Below are 26,772 nucleotides of genomic sequence, written 5' to 3'. Positions count from 1 at the left end.
TCGTTCTCCCTGACCTCTTCCACTCAGTGAAGCAGTTCATCTGAGCTTTAGCAAATCTCTATCCACACTGAACGCAGAAATTTATTTTGAATGACAAAAGAAGTATGACCTATTTTCATTAATCGTCCGTGATGCTAACAAGGCTCATCAATCGTGGCTCGCCAAGAAAAGGGCTGCTAGGTGAATGAGCTGGAGTGCGGACAGGAAAGAGATCAGTCACTGCCCAGCGTGCCACGGCCCGGAGACACGGGACGACCCGCGATCTTCTATAATCCCCCCCAGCCCGCCATTGGGCCGCGGGGGACGCGTTCGGCAGCCCCGCCCGCCCGCTGGCTCACTCGTTTCCAGCCTCCTCTCCGCCCCGCCTGCCGCGCTGCGCGGTTTGCCCTATCCCCTTCACTCTGCAGAGAGGCGGCCGCGTGCAGGACTCGCCACCCCGGTCTGGCCCGAGACTCCTCACGCAAGCTCTAGCCTGGCCGGACGCCGCCAGCGCCGCAGGTGCAGCCAGCGGCAGCGCGCAGGTGAGTCGGCCCCAGCAGCTCGGGAAGAGCAGGCGTCCAAAAGAGAAGGCAGCCGGGGTCAGACCTTCCAATGCTTCCAGGGTGGGACTCCCTGCTGGGCTTACTGCAGCCCCGGAGAGGAGGTGAGAATGAAATGCTACACCTGCCAGGAAAAGGACTTGGAGAGCCACTCTCGCCCTCTGCCCCTGGGACGAACCCCGGAGTCTGGAACAAGATCTTGGCCTTGAGGGACACGGTCTTTGCGCGTTTGGAGAGAAGACGCTGTTGCTCAGGGACCACCCTCCTCGTTCTACAGCGCCCCCCCCCCCCGCAGTCTTTATTGATTTTAGAGAGAGAAGAAGGGAGGGGGATATGTGCCCTGATCAGATCGAACCCCAACCGTGGCGTATCAGGACGATGCTCTTACCAACTGAGCAACTCGGCCAGGGCACCGCCCGCAGTCTTTAAAACCTGCTCCAAGTGCCGGATCCCTGAGAAGGGGCAGAGCCTTGGGCTCGCTATTCTGTCACGAAGTTTAAGTTTGAAGGTAGGACCATTTCTTGGAGGGTGCACAAAACCTAGTGGTGGCTGCCATTCTGGATCATACTCGTTCACAGCTGTGTCCTGGAGCCGATGTGGTGCTGCACACGCAGTGGGCGAGGGAGAAAGGCCGGGCACCGGAGACGCCCTGGGCCCTCTGACTCACACGGGGCTAGGCCAGAAGTCTCTCTTCCATCCCCGCGCCCTTCCCCGAGCCCTGCGGGTGTGTTTTTGCTTCGCTGTAGCCCTGCCTTGGAGATGGTCCCTCCCTGCTGCCTGCTGTCACACATTCCCCCCGCACACGCACGCAGGATGGCGTTGTCTGTGGTTGTCAGCACATGCTCCCCTGCCCTACAGCCGAATCCGCGGCTTTGGGTGCCATCCATTTATTCTAAAGCTTCCCGCTCCCCTCCCCTCCCAAGACTGAGGCCCAGCAGGCCACAGCACCAGCAGGATTTGGACCCCGCTGAGGCAGCTCAGTGTGCATAAATGAGCAGGCTCGCATGCTGATTAGGTTTAGGTGAGTAGTTGCCACGCCCTGTGGTGTTGGCCCTACAGGGGTCTCAAACTCGCGGCCCGCGGGCCTGAGTTTGAGACCCCTGCTACACCCTGGACACTTGGCCGCTCCTCAAACCAGGCCTCAGCCCTGGAAGCCCCAGGATGAGCAGCAGGCCAGTCTCTTTCTAGAGAACACCCTCACTTATTCAATGGCCCATTATGGAAGCACTTCCTCTGGGACCTCGACTCTATCCTTGACCCTGGCCCCTCAGTGGGCCCAGCTAGGCGGACCCCAGGGACTGATGGATCTGAATGGATCCCACACCTGGGGTACATCAGCCAGACTGGACAGGAAAACAATCAGAAGGCCCCAGTGGTCAGTGCATCACAAAGTGCAAAGCACAGGGTTCTGCGGAAATGGAGTTAAGGAGGGCTTTCCTAGTCGGGCAGTTGAAGCAAAATAGATAATGAAGTGACAGCAAGGATTTGAAACCTGGTCTAGTCAATGCCAAAGCTGGTCTTAACCTCCCTATTATAAGCATAGCTGGCATAGAAAGCAATGTGAGCAACTGTAAAGGCCACCTTGGGACTCAGTTGAATTTAGTAACACAGCACTGATGCTGAGAATCAGAATGCCACCATCACCAGAGTGTGTCACCACACCCACAAAGCTGGCACTGGGCCCTGGAGAGCTGCTGCAGGAAAGGCCTGCCTCCATGCTCTGGTTTGCCAGGGAAACAATGACAACTACAAAAGTATGGTCTGTCTCACATCTGCTCTCCAAATTCTTAAAACCAAATTTGCATAACCAAACTTCTAGGGAATCTACAAATTGTAGCTGTTTGGATTTTTTTATTATTATTATTATATATTTTTTTGGAATGAGGTGACATCTTTTTTTTTTAATTTTTTATTTATTCTTTTTTTTTTTAGAGAGGAGAGGGAGAGAGAGAGAGAGACAGAGAGGAGAGACAGAGAAAGAGAAGGGAGGAGGAGCTGGAAGTATCAACTCCCATATGTGCCTTGACCAGGCAAGCCCAGGGTTTCAAACAGGCAACCTCAGCATTTCCAGGTCGACACTTTAAGATTTTTTTATTATTAAAAAAAAAACAAAACTTTTATTGCCTGACCTGTGGTGGCGCAGTGGATAAAGCATCGACCTGGAACACTGAGGTTGCAGGTTCGAAACCCTGGGCTTGCCTGGTCAAGGCACATATGGGAGTTGATGCTTCCTGCTCCTCCCGAGTACCTTCTCTCTCTCTCTCTCTCTATCTCTCACTCTCTCCCTCCCCCCCACCTAAGATAAATAAATAATAATAAAAATATGCTTTAAAAAAACTCTTATTTATTAGGGCTTTAAAAAAGTTTTTAAGACAAAACAACTTTAATATTAGGTGCACAATACAGTCTCTTGCTGCAAACTGCTTTTCTTGACAAGTTATGAAGTATACCGCTCACAAAAATTGGAGGATATTTATCACTTCATATGAAGCAGTATAGTTCGAGGGGTATGATTGAGGCTATATTACTGAACGGTGCTGGTCAATGTTACTCTATTTTTTGCCATGTTGCCACCTTTGTTTCCAATTTAATGACTTCTGCTATAGAATCAGATTAGTTTTTTTAACTATGATTTAGTAACAACTGGGGTTCCCAATTTTAACCTCTTGGCAGCAAGATTCAAGTTTCCTCATTTGCACATTAGCACCTGAGTGTCCAGGGGTTAAATAGCCAGCAGGAGAGATACTGGACTCCTGATTGTAGCATTTGGCAGAACCGAAAGGAGTGGATGTTGTGCTACATTTTGAAGGGATTGTGAGCAACAGAAAAGACACCAGAAAAGAAAATGTCACATGAAATCTTCATAGTTTTGTACATATTGTCCATCACAATCACCATAATCTGCAAGGTTGTCTTTCATGGTGGTCTTTAATCTCCATCCAGGAACCACACATTTCTTTTCTCTCTTTTTTTTTTTTTTTTTGCATGGCTTAGCTTCTCTTTCTCATTACAAAGCACAGCCAATAAATTGGTAATCTTTTTCAAGTCATCAATTTTCAATGAAATACACACCTCTCTGAGCTAAGGCTTCCAAAAAACTGGCATAATACAGTGACTTTTCATACTGTGTAATTTTGTCTTTTAGCAATTTTCCAAACTCTGTGAATTCATCTCTTGGAGATGGGTTCATAGCATCTATTCTATACACTGTATTAGTAACACCAAAAGTTTCTTTTGCTAATTCGAGGTCTGATTCTTCCTGTAATTTCTTTAGCTGCAGTTTATCTGCTCATCGTTCTTCTGGTGTTAGCACTTTAGTTTCTTCAGGTTTTTCTAACCTTTTGAAAATTTCTTCTTGTCTTTTGCCATTCTTTCTCTTTTATCTTCTCTGTTATTTTTTTTTCTGAAAATTTGATTTCTGCTTCCTCTTTCTTTTCCATTATCATTGTCATCCTAGTTAGCCGTTATTTTTTAATTTTAATTTTTATTTATTGACTTTAGTGAGGGAGAAAGAGAGAGAGAGGAACATCAAGATGTTCTTATATGTGCCCTGACCAGGAATCAAACCGGCAACCTCTGCGCTTCAGGATGATGTTCTAACCAACCGAGCTGTCTGGCCAGAGCCATCCTAGTTATCTTTGATGTCCTTGTCAACGTCTTCACCTTCCCAGTGATCCCTGAAAACATGTCCACATCCCAGGAGTCGGAGTCTCCCGCCTTAGCGGCTAAGGTGAGTCACTGGATTTTCTTACAGAATATTTAAAGAGAGAGGAAAGGAGGGAGACAGAGAAAAACATCAATATGTTGTTCCACTTATTTAGGCATTCATTGGTTGATTCTTGTATGTGCCCTGATGGGGGATCAAACCCACAACCTTGACATATCAGGATAATGCTATAACTAACTGAGCTACCTGGCCAGGGTTCAAAATAGTTTTTTGTTTCTTAGACTTTATAGTATAGGAAGACACTCTAGAAGGTTATAGGAATTGTGGAAGGGACCCCTGTTGTCAAATGCCTTGTATTGTAGGGGCCTGAAGTGACCATTGTGTTTGACAATTGGAAAACCTAGGAGGCTTTTGAGACAGCTGTGTCAGTGCAAGGGTGGCGGGAAAACCAGACTGTATTGGGCAGAACAGTAAACAAGGCGGGAGGAATGAGTTCAGTGGGTGTGGGTGGTTTGAGGGCTCTTGCAAATGCGAGAGGAGAGAGAGAGAGAGAGAGAGAGAGAGAGAGAGAGAGACAGACAGATAGCAGGTAGAAGGGCACATCCAGTTTCAAGGAGAGTTTCGGTTGATTGTTTTTCTAAGAGAGGTACAGAGCCCAACACGTTTATAGATGGAAGGGAAGGTGCCAACAGAAGAGAAAAGAAGGAGGAAGTGGATACTTGAGGGATGAAGATCTTGGAGCTGGTCAGAGGGATGCTCCTGATGAATGGAAAGATGCTTATGATATTTTGCTAAAATGATAAGAACATATTATGAAGTAAACATTGTATGATTCCTTTCCTGTTTTAAAACTATATTAGATGTGCTGAAAATACTCAATGAGTTGTCCAACAGCCCTCGCAGAGACAAAATTCAATTCCACTTTGCAAGCAAGGCTGCACGGCTGAGGTGGGGCAGCCCCAGCCAATGGCACAGGCTTGGGCAGAACGTGCCGTAGCTCGAGGGGCAGGAGGAGAGTGAGAGACCGGGGAGGGAAGGCAGCAGACCTATACTCTTGCAGGCTATACAGGCATAAGCTGGCTTGCTCCCTAAACCTAGTGCTCAAGTCATGATCCTAACTCGGCCACCTCCCATCTGCTGAGGAACGGCCTGCCAGCAGCTCTTCCAGAAGCAGCTTCAGAGGGCTCCTCATAGCACCTCCCCATCCCATCCGGCCACAGCATGAAAAAAATCACTAATGTGTTCATAGCACAGTCTATTTCTTATGCCAAACATATATATGCATAAACAGAACTATAAGCTAATATGTTCCATGGAATCCCAAGAAAATCATGTGTCAAAATGTTAATGGTATTTTCTTTAGTGATAAGAATTGAATTTAATTTCTCTTTTCTTATTTTTTGTTTATTGTACTTTCTTTTCCACAACAATCTTGTATTACTTTTTAAAATTAATTAATTTATTTATTCATTTTAGAGAGGGGAGAGAGAGAGAGAGAGAAAGAGAGAGAAGGGGAAAGAACAGGAAGCATCAGCTCCCATATGTGCCTTGACCAGATAAGCCCAGGGTTTTGAACCGGCGACCTCAGCATTCCAGGTGGACACTTTATCCACTGTGCCACCACAGGTCAGGCAGCTTGTATTACTTTTATAAATAGAAAAGAAAACAATGAGGTTGTTTAAAAACATGCTAGTAGAGAATTTCCTTGAATTATGAAATAAATAAGTTGCTAAAAATAACTAAAATGTTGTATAAAATAATATGTGAGCAGAGCAAAAGGCAAGGAATACTCAAGCATAAAAGCAGGGGCCTAAAGCAAATAAATAATAAAATCAGGGGCCAAGAGAGGTATCAGATCACTAAAGTCGGATTTGGACTCAAGGACTGGATGCATCTGAGTGTCTGTTTTTGTTTATATCTCAGGACTAACAGGACAGAAGGTAAAGCTTGTGCTCACCCTGAATTCTAATAGGAGACCTCTTCGAAGCTGAGACTCTGTAAGGCTACATATTCAATATAAAGATGACCTAGAAATAAACTCTTCCATCCCTAGAGGATTACCACAAAAGCTGCCTTTCATGGATCCTGATACTAATCAAATTAGATTGGAGAGGGTTCTCTCTTGAGAATTTGTATCCACAAGCCAGCCCTCATATAGGTTTTTAGCCTGGATTCATATAATTAGGCACCACCTTCCCTCAAAGGAAAAAATAAAATAAAACTTAGAGCCAAGCCCTGGTCAGTTGGCTCAGCGGTAGAGCGTCGGCCTGGCGTGCGGGGGACCCGGGTTCGATTTCCGGCCAGAGCACATAGGAGAAGCGCCCATTTGCTTCTCCCCCCCCCCCTTCCTCTCTGTCTCTCTCTTCCCCTCCCACAGCCAAGGCTCCATTGGAGTGGAGATGGCCCGGGCACTGGGGATGGCTCCTTGGCCTCTACCCCAGGCGCTGGAGTGGCTCTGGTCGGGGCAGAGCATCGCCCCCTGGTGGGCAGAGCGTCGCCCCTGGTGGGCGTGCTGGGTGGATCCCGGTCGGGCGCATGCGGGAGTCTGTCTGACTGTCTCTCCCCGTTTCCAGCTTCAGAAAAGTGCAGGGAAAAAAAGAAAAAAAAAACTTAGAGCTAATAATATGATTAAAAATGGTCTCACTACTGACTGGTGGTGGCGCAGTGGATAGAGCATCCTCCTGGAATGCTGAGGACCCAGGTTTGAAACCACAAGGTCACTCACTTGAGTGCTGGCTCATACGGCTTGAACACAGGTTCACCAGCTTGAGCAGGGGTGGCTCGGCTGGATCCCCCCTTCTGCCCCCTTCAAGGCACAAATGAAAGGCAGTCAAGAACAGGTAAAGTACTGCAACTACAAGTTGATGCTTCTCATCTCTCTCCCTTCCTGTTTTGTCTTTCGTTAAAATAAATAAATTAAATTAAATAATCTCAGACTTTTATTTTTTAAAGATTTTTTTTTTTTTTAAAGATTTTAGAGAAAGGGGGAGAAAGAGAGAGAGAGAGAGAGAGAAGGGGGAGAGAAGGGGGGAGGAGCAGGAAGCATCAACTCCCATATGTGCCTTGACTGGGAAAGCCCAGGGTTTCGAACCGGCGACCTCAGCATTCCAGGTCGACGCTTTATCCACTGTGCCACCACAGGTCAGGCAGTCTCAGACTTTTAATGCCCCTAGGTACCTGAAAGAAACAAGTATAAATCAAACAGTGGAACTCAAAATTTGCCTTCATCCTTGGCCTCAAAGAATTCTCACAGGTAATGTTCATAAAAAGTGAGCAGTCCCAAACAAAATACTTCACTAAATATACAATACAAATAAACAAGGCAGCATGAGTAAGAACCAGGCAAAACAAGACATCAGATATGGACCCCCCTGCCCTGGCCAGTTGGCTCAATAGATAGAGTGTCAGCCTAGAGTATGGATGTCCTGGTTTCAATTCCTAGTCAGGGCACACAAGAGAAGCGACTATTTGCTTCTCTCCCTCTCCCCCTTCTCTCCCCCTTCTCCTCCCACAGCCAGTGGCTCTCTTGGTTCTATCATGGGCCCCTCACTAAGGATAATTCGGTTGGTCTGCATGTGTCAGCCTCAGGCATTAAAAACAGCTCAGTTGATTCGAGCATCAGCCCCAGACGGGGGTTGCTGGGTGGATCCTAGTCGGGATGCATGCAAGAATCTGTCTCACTATCTCCCTTCCTCTCACTTAAAAAAAAAGATTTGGACCCCCCCCAAAACTTCAGATGTTAGAATGATCAGATATAGTATATCAAATAAGTATGCTTAATATAATATAATAAATAAAAGGGAGCTTTTATAATATGACAAAAGAGCAGACAGATGTGAAAAAAATTTAATTCCTAGAAGTGAAAAATACAAAATTGAAATGTAAAATTCAATAGATAGATTTAACAGCTGATTAAATACAGCTTGAGCCCTGGCCTGTTGGCTCAGTGGTAGAGCGTCGGCCTGGCGTGCGGGAGTCCCGGGTTTGATTCCCGGCCAGGGCACACAGGAGAAGTGCCCATCTGCTTCTCCACCCCTCCCCCTCTCCTTCCTCTCTGTCTCTTTCTTCCCCTCCCGCAGCCAAGGCTCCATTGGAGCAAAGTTGGCCCCGGGCACTGAGGATGGCTCTGTGGCCTCTGCCTCAGGCGCTAGAATGGCTCTGGTTGCAACAGAGCAACGCCCCAGATGGGCAGAGCATCGCCCCCTGGTAGGCATGCCGGGTGGATCCCGGTTGGGCGCATGCAGGAGTCTGTCTGACTGCCTCCCTGTTTCCAACTTCAGAAAAATACAAAATAAATAAATAAATAAATAAATACAGCTTGAAGGGATAATTAAGGACATGGGAGACAGAACAGAAGAACTTTCTTGAAATATAGCCCAGAGATCCAAAGATATGAAAATATAAAGTAGAAGTTGACATGGATGATCGACCAAGAAGATCTATCATACATTTCATCATAATTCTAGAGAAAGAGTAACTAAAGAAGAGAGAAGAGGCATTATTTGCAAAAAGAGTGAAGGATGACTTTCTATAAATGATAAAGGACCATAATCCACAGAGTCAAGAAGTCAAAAAAATTTCAACTATGATAAAAAGAATGCACACCCAGAATCATCATAAACCACAGCATATAGCATATTAAATATTAAAATATTAGATAATATACTGCATTTATAACATAATGGAAATGGAGTGTATAACTTCCAAACTATTAGAAAGATAACAATAAATCAGGAAAAAAAGTCAATCCAAAAGAAGACAAGAAAGGAGAAACAAAAGAGAGAAAAGGGAATGATGTTGGTGCCAACTTGGACTTGGTGAACATGTTAAGGACACTACTCTTTTAAGGATTCTTGTTGTATTGGTCAAGAGTTTGCTTAAAGGCTTTAATCACTGTAAAAAAAAAAAAAATATATATATATATATATATGTATATAGATAGATATATGACCGGATAAAGAAAATGTGGCACATATATGGAATACTACTCAGCTATAAGAAATTATGACATCGGATCATCTACAACAAAATGGTGGGATCTTGATAACATTATATGGAGTGAAATAAGTAAATCAGAAAAAAACAAAAACTGCATGATTCCTTACATTGGTGGGACATAAAAACGAGACTAAGAGACATGGACAAGAGTGTGGTGGTTATGGGGGGGGGGGGGGAGAGCACAAAGAAAACTAGATAGAGGGTGACGGAGGACAATCTGACTTTGGGTGATGGGTATGCAACATAATTGAATGACAAGATAACCTGGGCATGTTTTCTTTGAATATATGTACCCTGATTTATTGATGTCACCCCATTAAAATTAATAAAACGTTATGTATAAAAAAAAAGCCAGAAAAGGCATGAAGTCTTTGCCACATCTACTGGGAGGAGGTAGATTATTCTCAGCACTCAGACTCTCACTATCCCAGAGAATGTTAACATCACTCTGAAAGGATGCACAGTTATTGTGAAGTCCCCAGAGGCACCCTGCAGAGGGACTTTCGTCACACTGATGCAGAGCTCAGTCTCCTTGGAAAGAAAACCGACAAGTTGCAAGGAAACAGAAAGGAACTGGCCATGGTTCACACTGTCTGCAAGTCATGTACAGAACGTGACCACAAGTGTTACACTGGGCTTCCGGGAGAGATGAGATCTGCGTACTCTCACTTCCCGTCAACGTTGTTATTCAGGAGAACGGTTCTCGTGTTGAAATCAGAAATTTCTTGGGGGAAAAATACATCTGCAGGGTTTGGATGAGGTTGGGTGTTGCTTGTTCAGTATCAAGCTGAGAAAGACAAGTTGACTCTTGAAAGAAACAACTTCGAACTTGTATCAAATTCAGCTGCTTTGATTCAGCAAACCACAATAGTTAAAAACAGGGAAATGAGGAAAATTTTGAGTGGTGTTTGTGTTTCAGAAAAAGGAACAGTTCAGCAGGCTGGTGAATAAGATCTAAGTTGTCCAGCTACAGAAATAGCAAGATGCTGAATGATTCCTCAGACTTATTTGCGATATTTTAAAGATGCAATAAAAGCCATTTGTGACTTTTTATCTTAAACTGATCATTTTTTAACTGTTTGGAAAGTAAACAGTTAAGTTCCTAGTAAGAAAGTAAAGGCATAAACCACAAACTGAGGCCCTCTGTGGACTGCAGCTTCTGCTCCCGCTCCTGCCCAAGTTGCAGCCTGCCCTTCCTGCTGGTCTCCCTCCGAGTTCAGACTTGCCTGGCAACGCTCCACAAAGGCATAAGCCAATGCCTTGCAATGAATTTTAATGTTATCTCCTACTGTATCTCTTTCTCTGTTCAAGCCCGGACTGATACCAGATTTTGGAAGTGATTCTAGAGAAACAGGATCTTAAGGATGAGTTTTCTGAACAGGTTCTGGGTTTTCTGGAATTGGTTCTCATGCTTGATTAGCTCTAAAGGCCTTAATGACTCCACTCGAGTGGTAGGTAAAGAGGATACTGACCATCCACGGAGCGTGCGATGTGGCGTTAGAGATATGAACAGCATCACATTCAGTACTCCTGGCAAGGCTTTGGAGACCATGTATATGATACCTTCAATCATTTTCGTCAAACTAAAAAGTATAATGAGATTGGCTGGTTGCTCTTCATTGTGCTGGACAAACTGGAAAAGAAAAAGGTAACACCCTGGCCCTACAGCGCAGCTGGTTAGAGCACCATCCCGAAGCACTGAGGTGGTCGTGCGATCTCTGGTCAGGGCACACACAGGAACAGCGCGATGTTCCTGTCTCTTTCTCTCGCTCTGTCTCTCTTCCTCTGTCACTGAAATTAATAAATAAAAATTTTAAAAAAAGAAAAGAGAAAGATAGCCCAGGGCTTCAAATTCTCAGCTCAAAATCTTCACAAAATGATCCGAAAGCTTCAATGTCTCTCCAGAAAGAAACCCTTGTCTCCTGCAAGGACTGAAATTGCTGAAAACTGAACCCAGAATCTCATTCCGGGAGTGGCTACACTACAACGCAAATTGAATTTCCAGCCTCAAAGGACGTCCCCTGTTACAGTGAGAATATTGATTAGGAAGGATTGACACCATGAAAGTTGGAATGGAGACGTGAGAAGACAGAGCTGTGGACATTGGGTTCCTGAATTCTGATGAGTCCCGTATCCCAGTCGAAGCATCCCAGCCACTCCTGTTTGAGTGGACTAACCCTGCATCACCCGTGGGAATGGTAACGGCCTCTCCTGACGTAGCTGCTTGGCGAGACAATGCTTATTCTCCTCAGGACCCACCCCCACACCCTCCTTCGCTCCCAGACCTATAACTAGACTCCAGTCCTAGCAGGTCCCTAAAGATGAGGAACAAAGTATAACCCCCCATAAGGACTGAGTGATTTTCCCAATTTATACCAATAGAAATCCAGGGGAATCTAACACTGGGATGTTAGGGTAGAGTTATAAGTAAGACCCGCTCACCCACCCCAGATGGGTCCGGAGAACATACTTCTCATGGCAACACCCACCAAGTCCGGCACAGAGAAAAAGGACATGACCTTTCATGTAAACAAAAGTCTGGAAATACCTTTTTAAAGAAATTTAAAGAGAGTTTGTAGAGATAATGATTTGCAAACTGGGAAATGTAGTTCTCAGTATGAACCAAGAATGCATTCCAAAATGGAGGGAATACGAACGGTTTAGAAAAGCAGAAGTTGCCAGGAGCTGTTGATTAAAGAGATGAGTTGCTAGGGGAAACAAGACCTTAAACTTTTATCGTTTGTCTTCTGATTGGTGGGGGCAACTGGACTTTTGATGGCTGGCTGACCCAGTGACCAAGCAAATGGGGCCGTGAGGTGTAAACAATGGGTTAAACATTTATCAAATCCTAGTTTCGGCTCAGGCCTTGGAACAAAAAGTTGTCTTTGATCACACACAGTACAGGGAATACTTTTTGAACAGTGATGCAAGGAGTACAAGTTATTAAACAGTACAATGAGCACAGGGCAATGCTGGCTCTGCAGGCAGTGACAGAGCCCAAAAGGACAAAGTTATGCTCTGCAGACAGCTTCAGAGCTCAAGCTGTAAAAATCCTAATATCGAGCCACAAATTATGAAATTTAAGTTCTTATAACTCCTTTCTTTTATATATATATATTTTACTTGTTGATTTTACAAAGAGAAGAGGAGAGAAGCAAGAAGTATCAACTCATAGCTGTTTCACTTTTTTTTTTTTTTTTTTTTTCATTTTTCTGGAGCTGGAAACAGGGAGAGACAGTCAGACAGACTCCCGCATGCGCCCGACCGGGATCCACCCGGCATGCCCACCAGGGGCGACGCTCTGCCCACCAGGGGGCGATGCTCTGCCCATCCTGGGCGTCGCCATGTTGCGACCAGAGCCACTCTAGCGCCTGAGGCAGAGGCCACAGAGCCATCCCCAGCGCCCGGGCCATCTTTGCTCCAATGGAGCCCCGGCTGCGGGGGGGGGGGGGGGGGAGAGAGAGACAGAGAGGAAAGCGTGGCGGAGGGGTGGAGAAGCAAATGGGCACTTCTCCTGTGTGCCCTGGCCGGGAATCGAACCCGGGTCTTCCGCACGCTAGGCCGACGCTCATAGCTGTTTCACTTTAATTGTTCATTGGTTGCTTGTCATATGTGACTTGACCAGGTAAGCCCAGGGTTTTGAACCAGTAACCTCAGCATTCCAGGTCGAAGCTCTGTCCACTGTACCACCTTGACCGGGCAACCCCATGCTTTTGAACCAGCAGCCTTAGCATCCCAGGTTGATGCTGTATCCACTGTCACCACAGGTCAAGCACTCTTCACTTCTTTACCAGTACTTTTCCTAGTTCCTCTGCTCTGACCAGCTTGTCACGTGCTCAACCCTAAATTAATTAGTGTGGCCATGGGATGGAAAATATTATTTGCCTTAAACCATTCAGGATCTCTTCCTTTGTTTAGGGATGGGATCAAATCCCAGGCCACATAACTGATGTCAATCATAAAACAAAAGTAAACTGGGTCTCCATCACCAAAAGGAGTTGCTTGAAAAAAAGAAAAGATTGCAATGTTGGCAGCAAGAATGGCACCAGATGTTATACTCGACCTTGGATCAGCAACCTCTGTACTTTTTCTTACCTATTCTAGGTAAGAAAAAATTCAGAGCCAAGACTCAAACTATAAGAATTTGTTGTTGTCGTTGTTTTGTGACAGAGACAGAGAGAAGGACAGATAGGGACAGACAGACAGGAAAGGAGAGAGATGAGAAGCATCAATTCTTTGTTGCGGCACCTTAGTTGTTCATTGATTGCTTCCTCATTTGTGTCATGACGGGGGGGGGGGGGGGGCTACAGCAGACTGTGACCTCTTGCTCAAGCCAGCAACCTTGAGCTCAAGCTAGTGAGCCTTGCTCAAGCCAGGTGAGAGTTTATTTAGAAAGTCAAAGAGGTAGAAGTGAGCAGTAGAAGAAATCTGTGTAGGAAACAAGTTACAGAGGCAAACAATGAGGGGAGCTTGGAGCTTAAGAGAGAGAAGGGTAAAAGTAACATGCCTGGGGGAGAAGAGGAGGAGGACAGAAAAAGACTGGCGTGCTCCAGAGAGGTAGCTGGATGCTGGGTCCTCGTCCTTATGGGACCAGGACACTGGCCCAGAGCGGGTCTGCGTCAGGCCAGCCAGTAGTGTGTGGGTTCTTGACTTCATGTTGGAAAGATTTCACAACATGTATCCAGGTGATTTTGAGACTAAATGTATTACAGCTTGGAACAGTGCAATGAAGGAAGGGCTTAGGATAGAAGAAGAAACAGGAGAGAGTCTAGGCAGGCTGCTTTGGCTTTTAGAAATACAGGAAAGAAGTAGGCCACGCTGAGGTATATGAACTCATTGAGAAGTAAAAGTCACAGCAACCGAAGTAAGCCAAGGCTGGCTGCTGTTAGCTCACTGGCAAGTCAGAGAAAAAGGGAGCCTTGGAGACAGGCTCAGGGGTTCACCCAGGACGGGCTGCTGCTGCCAATGCCCCACTGGTTGCAAGTCTCGTGAGAACCCTTAGAGTTTAGGAGGAGAGTAAAGATACACGCTTAGGGAGAATAGTGCGGTTGTGCTCTAGAGAGAGCCCTCACTGGGTCCTGAGTCCTGAGGCTTTTATCTTTCTTTGGCCGTGGAAATCCTAGGGGAGGTCTCAGGGCAGGGTCTTAACAGAATACTCATTAGCTTTCCAGGGGTGTCCTTCAATACGTGGAGAAATATTTATCAGCATGTATGCATAGAAGGGTAAGGGTTGTTTTCTGGTTAGTTTCATTTTTAAAGAACTTCATTGAAGAGGGACCCAGACTAAGGCTGATCTGTCCTGGGAAGGTCTGGAAATGTGTGGACCGTTTGCTTCTTCTAATTGTCCTTGGTTAGCTAGCTGTGAATTGCTCAAATAGTTTGGCCTTGTTTAATTATTTTGTCTCAGTTTCCCTTATTCCAGTTTCCTGGGAATTTCCCTAGCTTCGTACTGTCCTGCCTCACTCAAGGTTTTTAAGGGTGGAGATCTTAGGGGGGTCCTAGGGGAGGATCTCAATAGAATATCCCTCAGTTCTCCAGGCGCATCCCTTCAGGGTTGTGGTCTCCACTGATTGGTTTGCACCAGGGCAGGGGTCATTAGTGCAGCTGGTCCTGTGGGCAGCCGGCATTTCTTGTCTGGTTTTGCTGCTTTTCTAGGCCTGGAGCTGAACCTTATTGTCTTGGTAGTTTAATGCTTAAGGGCTATTCTGCAGACTTTTTATTGCAATATTTGTTCCCTCTCTAAAAGGGTATAAACTGCATGACTAGCAACATGCCAGGGGAGGGAAGGTCAGGGCAGGGTCCATACCACATGCCCATCAATATGAAAGGCTGGGGGGTCTAAACTATGTGACCAGCAAGAGCTGGGGCAGAAAAGGCTACCCTGGGAGCGAGGTCATTGTTTTCCCAGTTTTGCCTGTTGCTAGGCACCTGGGACTTTCCACCCCGAGTGACTTTCTATCCCTGGCCCATCGCGCTGCTCTGCTCATGTCTGTGTAACTGCCTGCCGCAGAAGGCATAGCAACCTCAGACTGGTGAGTTGTACATGGAAGCTCTGTATACTTAGTGCCCTCCATGCATCAGCTCTTTAAGTCTCCCTTAACCCCATGAGGTTGATATTGTCATCTGACTTTCCCAGTGAGGAGCCTTACATTTAGGGATAGAAGCAGCTGGCCCAAGGTAACACAGCTAATAATGGCAGAGTTGGGATTTGAATCAGGCCTGCAGAACGCCAGAGTTCATGCCCACCATCTGCAGTAGTATAACTGGCTGCCAATGAGGGAAAATATTGTGACTCAACCCATTGCATCCCAGCACCAAGTTTGGCCTTATCTTGTATCTGAAAACGCCACTTTAAAAGTCAGGATATTCATGGGCTCTGGAAAGACAATCTGTACAGTTCAGCTGGAAAGTTTAAGCAAAAGCTGCAAAACTTATCTTCCATATTCTATGAGGTTTTAGTGAGTATTGTCAACATATGAAATGTCCAAGCCTGTGAAAAATTTTATAAGATTTTATTTGAGCCAAACTGATTACAATTGATGGAAAGTAAGATGCTCCAAAGAAATGACAGCTTAGTTTCTTTCATGCATTTGTAATTAAAGAGGGAATTAAAGGAAGGTTAAATGAAAGCAGGAGAAAGCAAGGCAAGGGTTGTATTGTAGGACAGTGAACAAGGTCAGATGCCGCGGAGAGTGGTTACACCTTGGAGAAGCATTTCTTCTGATGTTTCAAAGATGTGTTAACCTAGATGCACAAAGACAATGGGTAGGAATTTATCATGTATTACAGTACCCCCTTTTCATCCTTCTCAACACCGGCCAGATTCCTGTTCTGTTGCTTCACTTGTCTTGTTTCTCCCGTTATGATATATCGCACTTAATAACAATAGTTGTTTAAGGTCAGGTTTTAAAATCTCAAAGTCAAGTTTGCCAGTTCTATCCCCAAGTGTTGGCGGAGGGGAAGAGAAGTCAGGAAATGGTCACCATATGTATTTCTGGAGGAGTGACAGACTTGTAAAACTTGTTTTTCTATTCATCAGAAATGATATATAGGTGCTGATGTACAGGTACACTAAGCAATGGGCTCAGATTCTTATTGCTCTTTGAGTCAAGGAAGTAATAATCTCTATCAACAGTTATATAAAGAATAATGGCCTGACCAGGCGATGGCGCAATGAATAGAGCATCGGACTGGGATGCGGAAGGACCCAGGTTTGAGACCCCGAGGTTGCCACCTTGAGCGCGGGCTCATCCAGTTTGAGCAAAAGCTCACCAGCTTAGACCCAAGGTCACTGGCTCAAGCAAGGGGTTACCCAGTCTGCTGAAGGTCCACGGTCAAGGCACATATGAGAAAACAATCAATGAACAACTAAGGTGTCGCACGAAAAACTGATGATAGATGCTTCTCATCTCTCTCCGTTCCTGTCTGTCTGTCCCTATCTATCCCTCTCTCTGACTCTCTCTCTGTCCCTGTAATAAAAAATAAATAATAATGGCAGCATGAGAGATACTCTTGACCTCTCCCCTTGAAATTTCAACAAATTGAACAACTATATGGGAACCCCAGCTGGGCTTGCAGGCACACCTGAAAGATCTGCCACCAAATTGACTAAAAGAGGAAGAAATCTAATACCATAGCTACACAAGATAGACAAGCAGTTCAGAAAGAAAATGAAAAATCTCCAGAAAGCTATCTCAATCACATGGAAACATTGGAATTAAATGATAACGAATTCAAAATTGAAGTTCTGAAAATACTCAATGAAATGAGAGAAAACACTGATAGGCGATTTTATGAGCTTAAAAAGCAAATTAATGAACAAAATGAGTACTTTACCAAGGAGATTGAAACTTGAAAACAAAAACAGCCTGACCAGGTGGAGGCACAGTGGATAGAGCACCTGACTGGGACACAGAGGACCCAGGTTCGAAACCCCGAGGTCACTAGCTTGAGTGTGGGCTCACCAGCTTGAGTGCAGGGTCGCTGGCTTGGGCACAAGGTTGCTAGCTTGAGCAAGGGGTCACTCGCTTCACTGGAGCCCCCTGTTCAAAGCACATATAACAAAGCAATCAATGAACAACTAAGGTGCTACAATGAAGAATTGATGCTTCTTATCTCTCTCCCCTCCTGTCTGTCTCTATCTGCCCCTCTCTCTGTCTTTTCCTGTCTCTGTCACACACACACACACACAAAACAAAGATGAAGAACTCAATACAGTTGTCCCTCATCTATTGTTCCAGAACCCCCTGCGATAGGCAAAAATTTGCTAAGTAGCGACCTTATATTTAATTTACTATTTATATATATTTTTAAGGCTTTATAAACTCTCCCCACACTCATAAACCTTTCCCACATTCTTATAAACACTTCCTATGCTCTTAAACACTTTCTACACTCTTAAACTTATGTAATTTTAACAACATATAAAATTCTATATGGGTACTCACCAGTGAATATACAGTAATATTCTTTTAATATTTTTATATTGTTTTCATTTTTTAGGCTAGAAAATACTTATTTTACCTCAAAAATAATTAAAATAATAAGTATATAAAAATACCTATATACTGCAAAATCCCATGATATAGTGAAAAATCTGTGATACAAAATTAGATATATACAATACACAATGAGTCTGTGAAAAGTGAACCATGATATGGCGAGGGACGAGTGTATATCAAACTAAAAGGCTTCTGCACAGCAAAAGATACCAACAACAAAACAAATAGGCAGCTCTGGCCGGTTGGCTCAGTGGTAGAACGTTGGCCTGGCGTGCAGAAGTCCCGGGTTCAATTCGTGGCCAGGGCACACAGGAGAGGCGCCCATCTACTTCTCCACCCCTCCCCCTCTCCTTCCTCTCTGTCTCTCTCTTCCCCTCCCACAGCCAAGGCTCCATTGGAGCAAAGATGGCTCGGGCGCTGGGGATGGCTCCATGGCCTCTGCCTCAGGTGCTAGAGTGGCTCTGGTCACAACAGAGCGACGCCCCGGATGGGCAGAGCATCGCCCCCTGGTGGGCGTGCCAGGTGGATCCCGGTCAGGCGCATGCGGGAGTCTGACTGCCTCCCCATTTCCAGCTTCAGAAAAATACAAACACACACACACACACACACACACACACACACACACACACACACACACAAAAAAACCCAAATAGGCAGCCAACCAAATGGGAGATGATATCTGCAAGCAACAGCTCTGATAAGAGGTTAATATCCAAAATATACAAAGAACTCACAAAGCTCAGCAACAAACAAGCAAACAATCCAATTAAAAAATGAGGAGAGGACCTGAACAGACACTTCTCTCAAGAAGACATATAAATGGCCAACAGATATATGAAAGGATGCTCATCTTCACTAGCTATTAGAGAAATGCAAATCAAAACTACAATGAGATACCATCTCACACCTGTTAGATTGGCTATTATTAACAAGACAGGTAATACCAAATGTTGGGGAGGCTGTGGAGAAAAAAGAACCCTCATTCACTGCTGGTGGGAATGCAAATTAGAACAACCATTATGGAAGAAAATATGACAGTTCCTCAATAAATTAAGAATAGAACTACAATATGACCCAGCAATCCCTCTACCCCCAAAACTCGAAAACATTGGTTCATAAAGACACATGCACTCCCACATTCATCGCAGCATTATTCACAATGGCCAAGCCATAAGAAATGATGACATAGTGACATTTATGACAACATGGATGGACCTTGAGAACATTATACTGAGTGAAATAAGTAAATCAGAAAAAGCTAAGAACTGTATGATTTCACACATAGGTGGGATATAAAACTGAGACTCATGGACATAGACAAAAGTGAAGTGGTTACCAGGGGAGGGAAATGTGGGGGAACGGTGGGGGGAAGGGAGTAAAGAGGGAAAAATATAAAGTGATGGAAAATGATTTGACTTTGGCTGATGGGTATACAACATAACCAACAATTCAAGTGCTATAGAGATGTTTACCTGAAGCCTATGTACTCTTATTGATCAATGTCACCCTGTTAAATTTAATTTTCTAAATAAAAATTTTTTAAAAGAGTTATATAAGTAAGTGTCTTAGTCTGTTTGGGCTGGGTGGCTTATAAACAAGAAAAAATTTTTTTTGTTTGAGAAATGGATTATTTATTTTTATTTAGAAATTTAAATTTAGGCCTGACCTGTGGTGGCTTAGTGGATAATGCATGAACCTGGAATGCTGAGGTTACCTGTCCAAATCCCTGGGCTTCCCTGGTCAAGGCACATACAAGAAGCAACTACTATGAGTTGATGCTTCCCATTTCTCCCTCCTTCTCTCTCTCTTTCTCTCTCTCTCTCTTCTCTCTCCTCTCTCTAAAATCAATAAATTAAATCTTTAAAAAAGAGAATTAAATTTAGCCTGGCCAGGTGGTGGCGCTGTCTATAGAGCATCACCTTGGGATGCTGAGGACCCAGGTTTGAAACCTCATGGTCACCAGCTTGAGCATGGGCTCTTCCAGTTTGAACACAGGCTCACCAGCTTGAGCATGGGGTCACTGGCTTGAGTGTAGGATCATAGACATGATCCTTTGGTCAATGGCTTAAGCCCAAAGGTTGCTGGCTTGAGCAAGGGGTCACTGGCTCAGCAAGAGCCCCCTAGTCAAAGCACATATGAGAAGCAATCAGTGAACAACTGAAGTGCCACAACTATGAGTTGATGCTTCTCATCTCTTGCCCTTCCTGTCTGTCTCTCTCTGCCTAAATATTGATAATAATAATAATAATAATTTAATGAGGTGACATTGATCAATAAGAGTACACAGGTTTCAGGTAAACATTTCTATCGCGTTTGAGCTGTTGATTGTGTTGTGTGTCCATCACCCAAAGTCAGATCATTCTCCATCACTGTGTATTTGTCCCTTTACTCCCCTCCCCACTACCATTCTCCCCCGGTAACCACTTCACTTTTATCTGTGTCCATGAGTCTCATTTTTGTATTCCACCTAAATGTGAAATCATACAGTTCCAAACAAGAGAAAGTTATTTCTCACAGCTCTGGAGGGTGGGAAGTCCAGGATCAAGGTGGCAGCGTGGTGAAGGACCTCTTCCTGGTTCAGAGCCAGCACTTTCTGGCTGTGTTCTCACATGGTGGTCGGAGTGAGGGGGCACTGTGCAGGCTTGTTTATAAAAACACTCTCCCTTTCAGGAGGGCTCTACCCTCATGACCTAATCACATCCCAAAGGCCCCATTTCCTGATACCTTTACATCAGGCATTAGGATTTCAGTGTACGAATGCAAAAGGAGAGACACAGACATTTAGACCCTAGCAGTAAGCTCCCATATCTCTGAAAGGCAGGTTCCATGATAGGTTCCACAGTGTGTGAAAGGTGGAGGGAGTGATTGAAAACGACAGCAGAACGCAGTGCGTTTTTGCAGAGAATTGGATGAAATCTATTGAGGGTTCCCAAGCTGTCCGAACTGCAAGAGACAGGCGGCCACGCTTTCCTGTGGAGAGGAGCTGTGAGCAGGATTGGGGCTGCGAGACCCAGATTTGGAGGGCACCCTAATCCTACTTGCAAATGTTACATTTACACACTTAGCAAAATGTCACACTAGCAAATATCATATTTAGCAAACATCATGTTTAGAAACTTAGCAAATGATTAGCAAGTAGCCAGGTTACACAACAGAAGTCTCAGTTTCCCCATTGGTAAAATGTCCCAGATTGTGGAAAGAATTAAATGAGATATGCATATGATCTTTCTGGCTCTTAACAGGCACTTAGTAAATAGTAGCTGTTATTATTATCATTGTAATTGTACATTGTTCCATTTTGAGGTTTTGTTTAGATCAGGGGTCCCCAAACTACGGCCCGCGGGCCACATGCGGCCCCCTGAGGCCATTTATCCGGCCCCTGCCGCACTTCTGGAAGGGGCACCTCTTTCATTGGTGGTCAGTGAGAGGAGCACTGTATGTGGCGGCGCCGCAAAGCGCAGCGTTGCTCACGTACAGCACTACTTCCAGTGACGCGGGACGGACGCCTCACGGCTCCAGAAGTGTGTCATATCACTTGTTACAGCTAGCAGTGACAAATATGGAATTGGACATTGACCATCTCATTAGCCAAAAGCAGACCCATAGTTCCCATTGAAATACTGGTCAGTTTGTTGATTTAAATTTACTTGTTCTTTATTTTAAATATTGTATTTGTTCCCGTTTTGTTTTTTTACTTTAAAATATGTGCAGTGTACATAGGGATTTGTTCATAGTTTTTTTTAATAGTCCGGCCCTCCAACAGTCTGAGGGACAGTGAACTGGCCCCCTGTGTAAAAAGTTTGGGGACCCCTGGTTTAGATGATTAAATGTATTGTTATTTTCACTATAATAACTAACAAATGTTATCCTTGGCAGATGCAGACCTGTGGATCCAGAATAGCATCTGTAGTAGCTGAGAAGTCATTCTAGGCTCTTGGCCCAGTGTCCTGGCAGCAATTTGGTCTGAAGATGGCGTCCAGGGTGCTGTGGGGCAGCCTCAGCCTGCTCCGCCTGGCGTGGTGTCTCCTTCCACAGTCAGGCTACGTGCACCCTGATGAGTTCTTCCAGTCACCCGAGGTCATGGCAGGTAAAGCACCCCGTTTGTGGTTAAGTCAAAGCAAAGCCTGGATTGGAGCTAACTGGGTATTTAGTGGGGAAGGAGAAACATGTCTGTGCCAATGAGCAGTAAATCCACGAGCCCCTCTGAAATAAGAACTTGGGAGTGAGGACTTCACACCTCCTTCCTGCGTGGTGGCACTGACCTTCTGGACAACACTAATGAAGTGCCAGCCTCTTTGATATTTTTCTGCTTGGACCAACAGTACTGGTTATTTGGAGGAAAGGCTGTTTTGTACTTCTCAGTGAAAGAATCCAAGTAGGACTTCCCCAGGAGCGGGGAAAACTAACAGTGTTGTAATCTGAGATAATGAAACTTTTCTTCTCTAGACTTACATGAGGGCCACCGAGGGAACCCAGCTCACTTGTTATGAATGCTCACTTGTTAGTATTTACCTTCTAGGTAGTGTAGGACACATCAGAGAATGGTTGCGCAGGACCTTGAGTCTTTTCAAATGCTGTGGGCTCAAGGCTTCCTTCTTCATGGTCCAGTGTGTCTGCTTGAGCTCCCAGCCATCACGTCTAAAACCAAGTTTTTCAAGCCATTAAAGAAGAGACGGACATGCCTGCTCTCTTCAAATGCATTTTTGAGTCACGTACCTTTTGCCCATTTTCATCCCATTAGTGAGAATGTATTACATGACCACACCTACCTGCAAAGGAAGCTGAAAAACATAGTCTTTACACCTACCCAAATGTCCTGCTAAAGAGACTAAGGAAGACGAGGGAAAGGATATTGGGAAGACATTCAGCTATTTCTGCCACAGGGCTCAACAAGTAGATTTAACTCAAAAGGTCCAGTCTTCTTTTCTACACTTTTTAAAACCTGAACAGGAAAAAGCAGCCAGATCAATCTGACCTTAGATTTTCATTTTCACCTGATCTGTGGCGGCACAGTGGATTAAAGCATCAACCTGGAACGCTGAGGTTGCTGGTTTGAAACCCTGGGCTTGCCTGGTCAAGGCACATACGGGAGTTGATGCTTCCTGCTCCTCCCTCTTTCTCCCTCTCTCTCTTCTCTCTAAAATGAATAAATAAAATCTAAAAAAAAAGTCTTAAAAGATTTTCATTTTCCCTTTTACCATCTGACATCAAGAGAGAAAATGGCTAAAAGGCTGGAGAACTAAGTAGGAGAAACAAAGAGCCCTAAACAAACCCAGCGAAGTTATCAAGCATAAGTTGTGGGCTTGGAGCTGAGATGCAGGAACTAAGAGTTTGTTTCCTTCACCCCTACTCATCAGAGCTCTGGGACTCGGGGCACAGGATCACAGACCAGGCCCAGACAGCAAGTATTCTTTTAATTACCTAAGCACTGCTTGAATATATTCTTATAAAAAAAAATATCATAGACAAACTAAAGTCACTTTGACCATAGCTACAATTGCTCATTCCCTTTCCCCTGCTCACACTGCCTCTGCTGCATACCAGTCCTAATTACAGCGATGGGTCTTTGACTCTGACTTTGGAGACTTGAAACCCTGAGGAGAGGAGTGGAACCTCCCCCTGCTCCTCCCCACACACCCTGTGCAGGGCACATTGCCATCTCCAGTCCCAGGTGTGGTTGCTCCAGCCCCCTTCACAGGTGGGGCCTCAGAAGGGCTGAACTCCCCTACATTCATTTCTGTTGATGCATAGCAAATCATCACAAACCTAGCAGCATAAAACTGTTCACAGATCTGTAGATTAGAAGTCTGGCATGGGCTCTCTGCTCAGGGCATCACAATGTTGACATTAAAGTAGGGGCTGAGCTGAGTTCTTGTCTGGAAGCTCTTGGGGAAAAACTGCTTTCCAAGCTCATTCTTCTTGTTGAAAGAAGTTACTTTATTTCAGCTATGGACCTAAGGTCCTCATTTCTTTGCTGGCTGCCAGTCAAAAGCTGCTCTCGGCTCCTAGAGACTACCCACATGCCTTGCTACTGGCCTCCTCCATCTTAAGACAGCAATAGTGCATCAAACCCTTCTCATGGCTTGAATCTGATGTCCTTCTCTGTCATCAGCTGGAGAAACGCTCTGCTTTTAAAGGGCTCATGTGATTATGTAAGCCCCATCTGGGTTATCTCTCTATCTTATGGTCAGCTGTTCCCTGCAACATAACCTCATCACAAAGGTAAAATCCATCATCTTCACTGTCGTAAGGATTATGCGGGGAGTGTACATTAGGGTGTTAGAAAATCTTGGGGGCCATCCTAGAATTTTGTCTACCATATTCTCTGAGCTTGGAACTAGTGCACCTCTGCTTCTCTCTCTGCAGAGGACATCCTGGGCATAGAGGCTGCCCGGCCCTGGGAGTTTCATCCCAGCAGCTCCTGCCGCACGGTGGTCTTCCCACTGCTGACCTCTGGCTCTGCCTTCTGGCTGCTCAGGCTCTGGGAAGAGTTGGGACCGTGGCCTGGCCTGGTGAATGGCTACGTGCTGCTGGTGGGGCCCCGGCTGCTCCTCACGGCCCTCTCCTTCGCCCTGGATGTGGCTGTGTACCACCTGGCCCCACTGTGGAGGGCAGAGCGCTGGAACGCCCTGGTCCTGCTGGCTGGTTCCTACGTTACCCTGGTCTTCTATACAAGGACCTTCTCCAATGCCATCGAGGGACTGCTTTTCACGTGGTTGCTAGTACTGGTATCCCCCCGCATAGCTTGGAGCGCTACAGCCAAGACGCCTGCTCCTGGCCCCTGGTGGCACAGCTGGCTTCTTGGGGGCATTGTGGCTGCTGGCTTCTTCAACCGGCCCACATTTCTAGCCTTTGCTCTGGTCCCCATCTTCCTCTGGGGCATTTGCGGAGCCACAGGCCCCGCCTTCAAGTCCCTGACCAAGGCAGCCCTGGGGCTCCTCCCAGGAGCAACCCTGACAGCAGCAGTGTTTGTGGCTGCAGACAGCTGGTATTTCTCCAGTCCATCTGGATCCAGTACCCTTGTCCTTACACCTGCCAACTTCTTGCGCTACAACCTGGATCCTCAAAACCTGGCGAGGCACGGCACACACTTCCGGCTCACTCACCTGGCAGTCAACGGCTTCCTGCTCTTTGGGATGCTGCACGCCCAGGCCCTGAAGGCTGGGTGGCAACAGCTGCAAGTCTGCCTCCAGGCCTTCGTACAAATGGGCTTCCTGAGGGTGCTGGATGCCAGGAACCTGCTATCCAGCCCCAGATCTCACCTCCTGCTCCTCTACTTCATGCCCTTGGCCCTGCTCTCTGCCTTTAGCCACCAGGAGGCTCGGTTCCTGATCCCCCTTCTGGTCCCCCTGGTCCTGCTTTGTAGTCCACAGACCCACCCTGTGCCCTGCAAGGGCACCCTGGTCCTTTTCAATGCCCTTGGTGCCCTATTCTTTGGCTGCCTGCACCAGGGGGGCCTAGTGCCTGGCCTGGAGCACCTGGAGCGGGTGGTTCATGCACCTGTGCTCCCAAGTGTGCCCACCCATTACACACTGCTCTTCACCCACACCTACATGCCCCCCCGGCACCTCTTACACCTCCCAGGGCCGGGCTCACCTGTGCAGGTGGTGGACATGGGTGGCACTGAGGAGCGGGCCCTGTGTCAAGCCCTGAAAAACTTCACCAGACAACCAGTCTGCCAGGTGGCTGGTGGGCCGTGGCTCTGCCGCCTTTTTGTGGTGACCCCTGGTACCACCAGGCCTGCCATGGAGAAGTGCAACTTTCCCCTCAATAGCGAGACACTTGTGTTTCCCCACTTGACCCTGGAGGACCCACCTGCCCTGTCCTCCTTGCTGAGTGGGGCTTGGAGGAATCACCTCAGCCTTCACATCCTGGAGCTGGGGGACACGCCTGACAACATGACGGAAAGTCTACCGCCATAGGTGAAGGCACCGCCGCACCTTCTGTGTGGGTAGCGGGGCTGGGACAGAGCCCTGGTTCTCTTCCTCTCCTTTCCCTCCCGGAACTCCCACCACTGCCTCCTCGACACACCCCTCGACTGCTTTACCTTCTGGGTGATCTGGCACTCTTTTTCCTCAAAGACCAAAGATCTGACCGGTCATGGCCCTGATGTCAAGATCTCCAAAGAACCTGGTATAACCAATGGCCCTTAACGTCTGTTCCTGTCCTATTCCTTCCAGCCACTGTGATGTTTTAAAGGTATGATAGATAGCACCTGGTTGTGAAGAGACAATGATCTGCTAATGACATTCCTGAATGACCTCCAGACCTTCCAGGATGCCTTAACTCTTGTGGTCATGACAACCCTTTGGCTTCCTAGACACCTAGAAGGAGGCAGTGTGGGGATGTAGACAGAACACGTGGTTCAGATTCAGGGTCCCTGGTCTGCCACTCACTGGCTGTGTGATCTTAAGAAAGCACCCTCCCCTCACTCAGCCTCGGTTTCCCAACCTGTACAATGGATCAAAGGATCTCTGACGTGTCTGCCAGCCAAGCCTGTGTCATTCTTGGGTCTGCAGTACATGTCTCATGGCTGGACAGGCATGTCTCTCCCAAGGCTCTTTAAGCATAAAAGTGGTGTGGTGGTGTATTTAATTGCACTTTGGTGCCTGCTGTCTTAGTATTTATTACTATAAAAAAATAAGAAGTAGTTCTGGAATATTTCTCTGTACTCTCTTCTACTCATGACCCTGAATGGTAGTGGGACATTTCAGCATCTCATCCTTTAAGGATCATTGTCCCAGACAAACTAAACCTCCAACATGCTCCTTCTGAGGGAACTAGAGTGGAAGATTCTGGCAGAGGCTGAGTGGTTTGGCTCTGGAGTAAGGGCCACTTTTCCCTCATTGAGCGGCTGACTGCATGACCCCCAAGCAGGGGGCCCACTAACCCTGTCCTCTCAACACTGACTGCCCTGCCCTACTGAGTTCACAACCTGTGGAAGGGTCTCTGGGTCAAGGGGAAGACCAGGTAACCTTGAGGAGGAGGAGGAGCTGATGTGGAGGTGGACCTCAGGGAGCTTCAGTCCTTTTACAGATATGCTCCAGCTCTAAGCTGGAAGAAGCGG

The 26,772-nt window shown here is 46.1% G+C and overlaps 1 protein-coding gene and 1 pseudogene across 3 annotated transcripts; one reads left to right on the top strand and one right to left on the bottom strand.

Annotated features, from left to right (window-relative positions):
- Positions 1-312: 312 nt before the first annotated feature.
- Positions 313-26,373, top strand: PIGZ (phosphatidylinositol glycan anchor biosynthesis class Z). Of its 3 annotated transcripts, none has more exons than XM_066347481.1 (3): positions 313-521; positions 21,588-21,792; positions 24,072-26,373. In XM_066347481.1, the coding sequence occupies exons 2-3, from the start codon at positions 21,675-21,677 to the stop codon at positions 25,625-25,627; spliced, it is 1,674 nt and encodes a 557-aa protein (XP_066203578.1). In that variant the 5' UTR covers positions 313-521; positions 21,588-21,674; the 3' UTR covers positions 25,628-26,373. The 3 variants fall into 3 exon arrangements, with proteins under 3 accessions (XP_066203578.1, XP_066203577.1, XP_066203576.1); XM_066347480.1 differs by having other exon boundaries at positions 21,582-21,792; XM_066347479.1 differs by lacking the exon at positions 313-521 and adding an exon at positions 4,143-4,269 and having other exon boundaries at positions 21,582-21,792.
- Positions 2,915-6,947, bottom strand: LOC136379530 (eukaryotic translation initiation factor 3 subunit J-like; annotated as a pseudogene).
- Positions 26,374-26,772: the final 399 nt, after the last annotated feature.

The sequence above is a fragment of the Saccopteryx leptura genome, chromosome 8 (assembly GCF_036850995.1).
Source record: "Saccopteryx leptura isolate mSacLep1 chromosome 8, mSacLep1_pri_phased_curated, whole genome shotgun sequence".
In the NCBI taxonomy this organism is placed as follows: domain Eukaryota; kingdom Metazoa; phylum Chordata; class Mammalia; order Chiroptera; family Emballonuridae; genus Saccopteryx; species Saccopteryx leptura.
Note: the sequence above shows the minus strand (reverse complement) of the source record. Positions and strands in the feature narration are given on the sequence as shown.

Excerpts from the sequence above, each read along its gene's own strand:
- PIGZ (XM_066347481.1), top strand. The coding sequence starts at position 21,675 with ATGGCGTCCAGGGTGCTGTGGGGCAGCCTCAGCCTGCTCCGCCTGGCG. Across the intron at positions 21,793-24,071 it reads GTCACCCGAGGTCATGGCAG|AGGACATCCTGGGCATAGAG; the intron begins GTAAAGCACCCC and ends CTCTCTCTGCAG.